The 12399-nt window shown below is 39.1% G+C and overlaps 1 protein-coding gene across 10 annotated transcripts in view; it reads right to left on the bottom strand.

The window, feature by feature from the left end:
• FANCI (FA complementation group I) overlaps window positions 1–12399 on the bottom strand; it is a 73109-nt gene that overhangs the window by 47441 nt on the left and 13269 nt on the right. For all 10 annotated transcript variants that reach the window (XM_063652914.1, XM_054450358.2, XM_054450360.2 and 7 more), the window contains 7 exons: window positions 9207–9279; window positions 7124–7254; window positions 6224–6380; window positions 6087–6144; window positions 4491–4532; window positions 3938–4061; window positions 3400–3485 (listed from right to left, as the gene is read on the bottom strand). In XM_063652914.1, coding sequence (XP_063508984.1) covers window positions 3400–3485; window positions 3938–4061; window positions 4491–4532; window positions 6087–6144; window positions 6224–6380; window positions 7124–7254; window positions 9207–9279 — 671 coding nt within the window. The remainder of the gene's footprint in view (window positions 1–3399; window positions 3486–3937; window positions 4062–4490; window positions 4533–6086; window positions 6145–6223; window positions 6381–7123; window positions 7255–9206; window positions 9280–12399) is intronic.

The raw sequence follows: 12399 nt of genomic DNA, 5'->3' as shown, positions 1-12399 counted from the left end.
CTCATACAATCACTGAAGGCAGGTGTTTACTAGAAATTCTACTGCCCAATTCTCTGCTCCTGTCTGTCTATCTATCCATCCATCTATCTATCTATGTGAGACAGGGTCTCGCTGTCACTCAGGCTGGTGTGCAATGGCATGATCATAGCTCACTGTGGCCTCAACCTCCCAGGCTCAAACGATCCTCCCACCTCAGCCTCCTGAGTAGCTGGGACTACAGGCATGTGCCACTATGCCCAGCTAATTTTTCTATTTTTTGGTAGAGATGGAATTTCACTATATTGCCCAGCTGGTCTTGAATTCCTGGGCTCAAGTGATTCTCATGCCTCAGCCTCCCAAAATGTTGGGATCACAGGCACGATTCACTGTGCCCAGACTCCGCTTCTTTTTACAAGATTTCATAAAATAAATGTCTATAGTCATAATTTCTCCTTTTTTATCTCACAATCTCTTCCCAGTACAATTCAATTAAATCAGGCTTCTATCCTCTTTCTACCCTCACCCCCGCAATAACATTATTTTCACAAGGGTCACAAATGACCTCCAAGTTGTCAAAAACAATAAAGTCCCATCTTAATTAACATCTCAGATCTGACACAATTAACCACTTCTTTCTTGAAACATTTTCTTCTCTTAGCTTCCAGGGCATCATCACTGGCCTCTTCTCAAAAAAAAATTTTTTTTTTTTTTTTGAGACAAGGATTCACTCCCATTGCCCAGGATGGAATGCAAAGGTGCAATCTCAGCTCACTGCAACCTCCGCCTCCTGAGCTCAAGTGATTCTCCTGCCTCAGCCTCCCAAGTACTTGGGACTACAGGCATGCGCCACTGCACCTGGCTATTTTTGTATTTTTTGTAGAGGTAGGTTTTACCATGTCATCCAGGCTGGTCTTGAACTCCTGAGCTCAAGCAATCTGCCTGCCTCGGCCTCCCAAAGTGCTTGACCTTGAAATGGTGGAATGCCTCTGAACTCAGTCTTAGGTTTCTTTTTCTTCATGCTTTCCCTTGATAATCCCATCCAGTCTCTTGGCTTTAGTTCCTTCCAGTCTTATCCCCAGTTCAGCCCTCTCCCTACTACTCCAGAGTACCTGCTTAATATCTCCTTATGGGACCCTAATATATATCTCAAACCTAGTGTGGTCAAAAGTGAGCTAATTAAAAAAAAAAAAAGTGAGCTAATTATTTTCTCCAAAATCTGATTCTCTGTCAGCTTATTCTAATTTAGTATCTAAGACCACCTTCTCTGCTGGGTATGGCAGCTTGCTCCTGTAATTCCAGCACTTTGGGAGGCTGAGGCAGGAGATCGCCTGAAGCTAGGAGTTCAAGACCAGCCTGGGCAACACAGTGAGACCCTGTCTCTAGAAAAAATTTTTAAAATTAGCCAGGCTTGGGCCGGGTGCAGTGGCTCACGCCTGTAATCCCAGCACTTTGGGAGGCCAAGGTAGGTGGATCACTTGAGGTCAGGAGTTTGAGACTAGCCTGGCCAATATGGTGAAAGCCCATCTCTGCTAAAAATACAAAAAGTAGCCGGGCATGGTGGCACGCACCTGTAACCCCAGCTACTAGGGAGGCTGAGGCAGGAGGATCGCTTGAACCCAGGAGGCAGAGTTTGCAGTGACCTGAGATCATGCCACTGTACTCCAGCCTGGGCAACACAGTGAGACTTCCTCCCAAATAAAAAAAATTAGCCAGGCATAGTGGTGGGTGCCTGTAATGCCAGCCACTTGGGAGGCTGAGGTAGGAGAATCACTTGAACTTGGGAAGCAGAGGTTGCAGTGAGCCGAGGTCACACCACTGTACTCCAGCCTGGGTGACAGAGACTCCATCTCAAAAAAAAAAAAAAAAAAAGTAGCCAGGCTTGGTGTCACGTGCCTATAGTCCCAGCTACTTGGGAAGCTGAGGCTGGAGGGTCACTTGAGCCCAGGAATTGGAGGCTGTAGTGAGCTATGATGGTGCCACTGCACTCCAACCTGGACAACAGAGCAAGACACTCTTAAAAAAAAAAAAAAAGAAAAAAGAAAACACCTCTAATTAATTGCTCAAGCCAAACTAACTAAATTCTTTGTCTCTCGATTTCCATATCCATAAAGTAGAGGTAAAATAGGGTTGTGAGGTTTAAAGTGCTTAGAATAACACCTGGCACAGAATGAACATTCTACAAATGTTTGCTTAAAAAACAAAAAATCCGACCAGGCACGGTGGCTCACGCCTGTAATCCCAGCACTTTGGGAGGCCGAGGCGGGTGGATCACCTGAGGTCAGGAGTTCAAGACCAGCCTGGCCAACATGGTGAAACCCCCATCTCTACTAAAAATACAAAAAATTAGCTGGGCGTGGTGGCGCATGCCTGCAATCTCAGCTACTCAGGAGGCTGAGGGAGGAGAATCTCTTGAACCCAGGAGGCGGAGGTTGCACTGAGCCAAGATCGCACCACTGCACTCCAGTCTGGGCAACAGAGTGAGATTCCATCTCAAAAAAAAAGAAGAAAGAAAAAAACAAAAATCCTTGGCCAGGCACAGTGGCTCATGTCTGTAATCCCAGCACTTTGAGAGACCGAGGAGGGTGAATCACTTCAGGCCAGGAGTTTGAGACCAGCCTGGCCAACATGGCAAACCCTGTCTCTGCTAAAAATACAAAAATTAGCTGAGCGTAGTGGTGCGCACCTGTAGTACCAGATACTCAGGAGGCTGAGGCAGGAGAATCGCTTGAACCTGGGAGGTGGAAGATGCAGTGAGCTGAGATCATGCCAATGCACTCCAGCCTGGGCCACAGAGCTATACTCTGTCTCAAAAACAAAACAAAACAAAACAAAACCCAAAATCCTCTTTCTCAGACATGTCATACTGTTCTGCTTCTGTACTATTTCCCTACTTGAGAATGTTCTCTGATCTATATATTATGGATCTTATCATTCGGGCTTCAGTTAAAGTAGCACATCTGAGAGAGGTTTTCCCTGGCCCAATCTAAAATAGCTATACTGTCAGTGGTAGATCATCCATTTGAATTACCTGCATAGCACTTTTCACTATAATATTTTTCTTGTTATTTATTTTCTGTCCTCTTCTCACTAAAATTGAAGCTCTACAAGAGCAGGGACATTGTCTGACTGGTTCAGCACGGTAGCCCCAAGGCTAAACAGTTCCTGGCAGAGAGCTGACACTTAATAAATAGGTTTTAAACTTGCAGCTTATAGGACAATTATTTTCCTGGAAAGGTGAAAATGAAAGAGCTGAAGAGATCATGTTATTCTCTTTATTACTGAGTAGCTAAGAAAAGATTAGAAAAGTTTTGTGCTGAGGTGAAGGTAGGTGGTGAAAGAGAAGAAAATGAAGTAGCTAAAATACACAATGAGAAGATGAATTTGTAAAAATGATCTTTATCTCTACACTATATTACTCACTCATCACCACTCTGTTCCTCATTGTGCTGCTTATCTAGTGCACTGAAGAAGGCTATGATTCCTTCCAAAACACTCTTTCTGCTTCCCTGAAAACAATACAAAATTGGTAAGGTCTCCCAATTAACAGCAAAATAACCAAGTTGAATTCAAAGTAGTTTTCAGCTTAAAGAATTCTCCAGTACAAATTTAAATAATCTATGACTTAGACTCAAACTAACAATGTATAGAACACTTTCATGTTGAAACAAGATTTGAAATACCGCTTACTGTAAGAATTTATGGGGCCTATAGTCTACCCTTTCTGAGATCTTTATCCCTTTTACCTCCACAAAGAAAATGTGGCAATACAAGAGATAATGCATGTTTTCCTTGGATGAGAAGTATGATCCTTTTACCAGACCAAACCACCATACGTGAAATGAAAGCATCTATGTTCGGCTATGTTTGCTCTGCTATGTAAACCAAGGGTATGAATAAGTTGAATGGCCATAACTGGTCATACCACCAGAACTAAGGAGAAACAATTTTCCATTTGTACCTTGGAGGAGAGAACCAGAAGCTGATAGACCAAAGGTGGTATTTCTTGAAGATTCATCTTGGAGAACATGCTCAATGCTTTTTCCACCACAAATTCCACCTCTTCTGCAGTCAGAGGGACATCCCTGTGGATCAAAGATTCTAAAGGCTATAGACAGTGTCTAACTGCCTTGTTTTCAGAAATTCAATTCAGGGCTTTACAGTGGTTAAAATTCCATTAAACATATTTTAAGAAATAAAACTTGGGAGCAGAGAATTAAAGAGATAATAGATTATTATAACTGTCCCTTTTGATTTTTCTCTAATGAAGAACCTTTAAGGGAACCAATAACCTTACCTAAGCAAAGTCACCTTATAAAAATACAATAAAGTTATGTTTTAAATAAGTAAGTAAAGCCAAAAAGGAGGCAAGAGTGGGGAGGGAATCTGTGAATCTGTAACAGAAAACATAACTACTAATATTCTTACAATCAGGAGAGAGTGATGTTTACGTTTGCTATGGTTTAATTTGTAACAAGCAGGATATACAAAGAAAAGGGAAAGATGATGCTTACTTGAACATGGAGGTGAGTTGGATTACATATTGCTGATCCCACCTGGTAGAAGAAAATGACAAAGTTTATTTCTTTCCAACTTATTTAGATATAACTTTGTAAAATTAATGAGGACAAAAAAATCAGGGCCAATTCAAGTTTGATTTTGCAATACTGAGAAACAAGATCAAATAAATACCATTTAAAACAATGAAATAGCGGTTGTTAACCTACCCGACTCGCAAAATCAAAATTCTGATGATACCCAATGTTGGTGAGATTGTGGAAAACAAACTCTCTTCACATACCATTTTAGGGAATGTATGACAAGCTGGCAGTAGTTATCAACTTTAAAAATGCACATAATCACAGATCTACCCAATTTACTATTTGAAATATATGCCATGTACATGCTTATAAAAGGTCATCTAGATATATAAAGATGTTCAGGCCAAGTGCAGTGGCTCATGCCTATTATCCCAACACTTTGGGAGGCCAAAGTAGGAGGATCACTTGAGGCCAGGAGTTCAAGAGACCAGCCTGGGCAATAAAGCAAGATTCCCATCTCTATTTAAAATTAAAAAAGACATTCATTGCAACACTCTTTGTAATAGCACAAAAACTGGAAATAACCAAATAATCTGACAATTGTAGATTAGCCAAATAATAGATTACTGCAAACCATTAAAAAGAATGATGTAGAGTTGTATATGCTGACATGGACAGTTGTATTAAATAAAAAATGCAAGGTATATTACAATATGTACTGAATCAACTCTTGTGGAATTAAAAACAAATTAATTGATAAATACATGCTTAAAGTGATTTATGTAAGGGATCTTATGTAAGGAACCATAAAAGCAATTATCTCTGGTTTAGATAATCTTGGGTATTCCCTTCTTGTTCTTTTTAACAAACCTACATGCAATCACAGTATTATATAACATACTAATCTCTTTGTTAATTATATGGTAAGAATTTTTCATCTTTGATGTATACATTTCACTTTTAATAGGTATAAATGTCATGGAGTGGCTCTACCTTAACTTACATAGTTTACATGTCTCTATTACTGTATGCTTCTACTGGTCACAAATTTCCGTGTTGAACATGTTCATATGTGAGGATTTTCTTGTACGTTGGAGTCACTCTTTAATGTAGATTCCCAGAAATACAATTACTGGTTAAAGGATACATCACTTGTATATTCTACTCCCTCAAAAAAAAAAAAAAAAAAAAAAAGAAAAAAGAAAAGATGCAGCAGCAGGGTGACTTCCCCAGCTTTCACGACCTTGAGACTCCAATAATGCTTAGATTGGAGCATTAAACACACTAACATTTAATTATGTGTATCTTAACACACTAAATTGCTGTACTAAGATACACAGTCAAGCAAATAAAACTATATGAACAGTCTTAGAGGACAGAATATAGTAAATCATCTCTTTCTCACTAATTCATTGCAGACTAAATAGTTTTATAGTGTTATATTAAAAACAACAAAAAAGAAGGACTTAAAACCTTCACAGACATAAATTCCTGAAATAAAGTGGTGTTTTTTTTTTTTTTTGGCCACTTGTATTCCTAAGAAAGTTATACATATTTAATAAGACTCACCTGCCAGAACACAGGGTGTTAATCAACTGTTTCTTACATTCTTCCCCACTCAGTACACCTAGAAATGCAAAATATACTGAGCAATAAATTTGATTATGTGAATAGAGAAAAAGCCACTAAAATTGGAAGAAAATTACCTTTTCCATAAGCCAGATTTTCCTTTTTGGTAGCCAGGGCAGTGAGAATGATAGGTAGTAACTCCAAAGATTTTCCATTCACTAGGCTGCCTTCTCTGACAGCGCTAATAAACTCATTGGCTAATTCAACCAATAACGGTCCTGGAAAATGGTGAGCCTAAAAGTTCACAGGATAAAGGAAATCTCAAGAAGAAATCCAATGTTTGATATATCTTTCTAAGAAATAAAGTCTTTTGCTGAAATAAAAGAATTGACTGAGATCCAGAACTGGTCCCATAAGGGATTTATGGAATCATTCTGCTCTGTCTGGTACATAGTTATAATTGTGAAGGGCTTCAAAAGTTAGAATCCTCTTATCGGTTCCCTGATGTTTTCAGATATGCCAGCTCTTCAAAGAGATATATGTCCATGGTACCAGAAATGTAATATGTACATCTAAGTGGATTATAACCCATTCATCTGCTTTTTTTTTGAGATGGGGGTCTCACTCTGCTGCCCAGGCTGGACTGCAATGGCACAATCTCAGCTCACTGCAACCTCCGCCTCCCTAGCTCAGGCGATCTTCCTGCCTCAGCCTCCCAAGTAGCTGTGACCACTGACATGCGCCACCAGCCGGGCTAATTTTTTTTCTTTTGTATTTTTGGTAGAGATGGGGTTTCACCATGTTGCTCAGGCTGGTCTCAAACTCCTGAGCTCAAGTGATCCTCACCTCAGCCTCCCAAAGTGCTGGGATTACAGGTGTGAGTCACCATGCCTGGCCTGCTTCTTTGTTTTTTAACAACAGGTCTTACTCATAAATAAGAACTATGCTAGGTTGGGCACTTAAGTTTTCCTTCCCTCAACAAATTACAAACCCCCAAAAATATACCCCCAGATAAAAGTTTTTGTTTGCCATCTTACCTCCAGCATCAGTAATCCTATGATCTCAGACGCTATTTCTTTCTGCAAATCCCCTGATTCCACCAACTGGATACAACAAGTGTATATCTTACGTCTCCTAAGTGTTCCAGCTTCCCCAGAGCAGGGGGAACCTTATTGTTTTAAACAGGGGGTTCAGAAACAAGTCTTACAAGATTGACAGGTAAACAGGAAAACGAACAGGTTTGTAGTTAAATACAAGAAACAGAATTATCGAACAACTGATTACTACGGTGCTTAGAACAGCAATGGTTAAGGGCTTTGAAAAAGTGCTTAATTTAGCCAAAATAAAGGGACTAAAATGTCATCTTTTCTTCATCCACCTATTTTATTAATTTATTTTAATAATTACAGGATGAAGTAACCTTCTAATAGGTCTTACAGCTTTTAAGAAGTCCAGTAACCCAAATTTAATAACTAATCTATTTTCTTTAAACTTCTGCAATAGTTCTTTAAAATCACAACAGTTAGCAAGCTGACTTTTTTAATGTGCTCTATATAAATACTTGTGAACTTTTAATAAGTTGAGTGCTTTCGTTTTGATAACGGGAATCTCCATTTGATATTTTCATTTGTATAACTCATTTGCAGTCTGAAAATTTTTTTTTAGTGCTAATCCTGGAACATATCATTAAAAGTTAATTTTCTTTGCATTTTAAAATATCTGGATCATGAAGAAAAAGTGATGAAAATAAATCAAAACTGAAAAAAAAAAGATAATAACAAGTGTTGACAAGGATGTGAAAAAATTGGCATCCTAATCCAGCCACATTGGAAAACAGTGTGGCGGTTTCTCAAACAGTTAAACATAAGAGTTTCCACATGATCCGGCAATTCCACTCCTAGATATATATCCAAGAGAAAGGAAAACATATGTCCACACAAAAATTTATACACAAATGTTCATAGTAGTAGTATAATGGCCAGAAAATAGATACAACTTAAGTCTTCATCAACTCATGAATGGAAAAATGTTGTATATCCACATAATGGAATATTATTCAGCAGTAAAAATAAAGTACTGATACATATTACAACATAGAGGAACCCTTGTAACATTATAAATGAAAGACGTCAGTCACAAAGGACCATATATAGAATGATTCTACTAAATGAAATGTCCAGAATAGACAGATCTGTAGAGACAAAAAGTAGATTCGTGGTTTCTTAGGACTGGAATGGACTAGGGGTTTGGAGAGGTGACATCTAAGAGATGCAAACCTTCTTTCAGGGGTAATGAAATTGTTTTAAAATCAATTGTGGTAATGGATGCACAACTCTGAATATACTAAAAGCCATAGAATTGCTCTTCCATTTAGTAGTAGTGTACATAGGCAGTTGCTATTGATCTTTCATTATTTCCTTTTCTCTGATATTTCTATAAAATATTTAGCAAGTTTCCATACAGGTTGACTCAACCAATCTTGAAAGTTCTTTCATGAATAGGAAGATGTGTTTTTGTACCCTTGCAGCAGAGATCTAATTTACTTGGGGGAAGAAAAATAAACCAAGTTAACATACCTAATTAAGAGTCCAAAGACACTTTTAATTTTTGCCTTATAAAATTTTATCCTACCAGAATTTATAAAACCACTATAAATCACAATCTGCAACAACTTAAACTAGCCCTTGTTCAAGACAGGAAAACAAGTATGTCTCACCGGGCATGAAGAATCTCTGTATAAGGCACCTTAAGATACCCCATTGCATTAAACCCCAGAGGTTACTCACCCCTTGTTAAGCATGGATTATGTATTAAACACTGCTGTTCTCTTCTCCACAATCTTAAAAGCACAAGTAAACCAAAGCAGATTTTACGAAAAGCACATTCTGTAATTCCAGGCCCCCAAATAAGCAACACAATCTCAGGTAGCCACTTCAAACTCCCTTCAGTAAAATTACTTAAGTCCACTAGACAGGAAACTGCTGCTGTAGTTGATCTGTAGAATCCTCAAAACATGGAAAATGTTCCAGTGGGGCTTCAAACAGTAAGAAAAGTACCAAAACTAAACAAATCTACCAATGAATGCAGGAGACAGACAGAAGTGACATTAATTATTATTACCTTTGAAGATGGCTCTCAGGAGTGCTCCAGCAACTTTTCCTTTCACTGCTTGATTCTGAAGGAGATTAGTCAACTGCAAAGAAAGAAAAAGCTACAAGTCTCTGGCAACAGTCTTTTACCCCAATGACCGAAACACTCAATATGAAAAAGTACTCTTCTGTCACGTTCAGATCATTCAGAGACGCCAAGTATTACAAACACCATAATTTTTAGACAGAGGAGGGTATATCTTAATATGATCCTGGACTGTCAAGACTAAAATCTATTCATACTCATTCTATAAACATTTATGGAGTACTTAGCACTAAGTTGGGAACATACATTCATCGAACAAATACTTTTTGAGCATGTTATTTTCCTTAGGCGTGTTATAAAGATGAACAAGACAGACACAGTAATTTGACTCAGAGTTCATAATAGAGCAGGAGGGGAAAGGATGGTAGAAAAAAAATTGTAAAAGAACCAAATAAGAGGCTGAGATAGACAAGAAGAGGAAAGGAAGGAAATTTCATCTAGGGTAGTAAGGGGAAGCTTCTCAGAAGTAAGGTGACATTTAAGTAGAGACCTGGAGGACAAGAAGGAGCTAATTATTCAAAGGAGTTAGAGAAGGATATTCCAGATGGAAGTATGATCATGTGCAACGGCCAAGCAGCAGCAAAGAACTCGGCATATTTGAGGCCAAAGGCTTGCTTAAAAAAAAAAAAAAAAAATCAACATGGCTAGAGAATAATAAAGAAAAGAGTAGTAGAAGATGAGTTTGAAGAGAAACGGGAAAGGACCAGATTATGAAGAATCTTACAGGCCATGGTAGGAAGTTTAGCTTTTGTCTAACTGCAACGGAAGTTACTAAAGAGAAAAGAAGGAAGTGAGATGATAGATTTTTCAAAAATCATCCTTGCTCCTTGTGTGGAGAATGGGTTATGGGGGTTTAAGAGTGACATGGGGATACCTGTTAGTAGACTGCTACCATGTTTAAGAGAGAGATGACAGTGGCCTAGACCAAAGTAATAGAGGCATTATGAATTGAATTGTGTCCTCCCCACATCCCCAAATTTCATATGTTGAAGTTCTAACCCCCAGTACTTCAGAATGTGACCTTATTTGGAAATTGGGCTCTTGTAGGTGAAATTAGTTGAGGTCATTAGGATGGGTCCTAATCCAAAGACTAATGCCCTTATAAAAAGGGGAACTCTGGACACAGAAACACAAACAGGGGGAATGTCAGGTGAAGATGAAAGCAGAGATCAGGTGATACAAGCCAAGGAATGCTAAAGGTTGCCAGCAAACCTCCAGAAGCTAGGTGAGAGACACAGAACAAATTCTCATAGCCCTCAAAAGGAACCAACCCCAACAACACTTGATCTTGGACTTCTGTGAAACATTAAATTGCTGCTATTTAAGCTACCCAATTTGTGGTACATTGTAACAGCAGCCCTAGCACACTAATACAGGAGATGAAGAAAAGTAGATAGATCTAAGATAAATATTTGAGAACTAAGAATAGAAATTCCTTAGTATGGAAGGGAAGTAGGGGGTGGTGATGAAGGAAAAGAATCTGGCCGGGCGCGGTGGCTCATGCCTGTAATCCCAGCACTTTGGGAGGTCGAGGCAGGCAGATCACGAGGTCAGGAGATCAAGACCATCCTGGCTAACACAGTGAAACCCCATCTCTACTAAAAATACAAAAAATTAGCCGGGCTTGGTGGCGGGCGCCTGTAGTCCCAGCTATCTGGGAGGCTGAGGCAGGAGAATGGCGTGAACCTGGGAAGCGGAGCTTGCAGTGAGCCGAGATCATGCCACTGCACTCTACCCTGGGTGACAGAGCGAGACTCTGTATCAAAAAAAAAAAAAAAAAGAAATCAAGGAGGACTCCTAAATTTCTGGCTTAAGCAGCTAGCTGGGTGGATAGTGGCACCATCTGTTTACGTGGTGAAAATTTGAGATTAAGGAAGCATCTAAATCACCCTGAGAGCTTACTAAAACAAATTTCCAGGCTCTACCCACAGTTTATGATTCAGGTCTGCTGTGAGGCTCAGAGCCACTACTCTGAGATATTCAAGTGGAAGTGCCAAATAGATGACAATGAAATATATGCCAAGTGGAGCATCAATGGAAACAGATGAGACCATCCAGGAAAGAATATAAAGAGAAGAGAAACACCGAGAGTCAGTCATTAAAAAGAGAAGCAGCTGCCAGCAAAGATAATGGAGAAAGTGAGGTCAATAACACTGGAAGATAATCTCGAGAGAGAAGTGTCACAGAAGCCAAGACTAATAAAACAATAAACTATCTCTTCCACAAGTACATGAGGCTGGTGTTTCTAGCTGGAGACCATCTCTCTTAAATATATAATAAAGAAGTACCTGACTACTCTTGCCTATACCTTCCAACAGAGTACTTGGTCCTTGACATAACCCTTAGAGCAGCAGTTCTCAACCAGTGATTTTTGTCCCCCAGAGGACACTAGACAATGTCTAGAAACATTTCTGGTTGTCACAACTGGAAAGATGCTGTTGGAATCTAGTAGGTAGAGGTAAGGGATGCTATCAAACATTCTGCAATGCACTGGACAGCCCACCACGACAAAGATTTATCCGAGCCAAAACATGAGCACTGCCAAGGCTGAGAAGCTGTTGACTCTTTTTGAAATAGTTCAGTTTCAACAGAAAGCAGTGTGGCATAGGAAGAGGGAAAAAAAAAAAGCTGGATCCAGAATCAGAAGCCCTGGATGTAAATCCTAGCTATGCCATTTACTAGCTATATAACCTCAGGTAAGTTACTTAATCTGTTATGTGTGTCCATTTCCCCACCTCAAAGGACTGAGATAAAGGGGAGAAGAATTTGCACAGAGCCTAACACACAACAAGTACTCAATGAATGTTAATTTTCTTCTATTGCCTCTGTCCTCTACTCCCCTTCTTCCTCATTCCACTTATGTGATTTTCAGTCTTTCTCTTGACCATGTTCAGTTATGCTTTTTACTACATTTTAAAACTCAGAAATAGAGCAAGTAAGATTTAAGTATCCCTGTTATCTCAGAAGGCTTTAAAATTTTTAAGTAGCAGACTGGAACTACCAAGTTAACAGCATAATCCAAATAAATTTTAGTTTTTTAAAAAAAATAGAACATTCCTCATTTTGTGTTGTCTGATGTTTCATAGACTGAGTTTCATAGATTGAGTTTATGCAGTCT

The sequence above is a fragment of the Pongo pygmaeus genome, chromosome 16 (genome assembly GCF_028885625.2).
Source record: "Pongo pygmaeus isolate AG05252 chromosome 16, NHGRI_mPonPyg2-v2.0_pri, whole genome shotgun sequence".
NCBI classification, from domain to species: Eukaryota; Metazoa; Chordata; class Mammalia; order Primates; family Hominidae; genus Pongo; species Pongo pygmaeus.
This window is presented reverse-complemented; position numbering and strand designations above follow the sequence as displayed.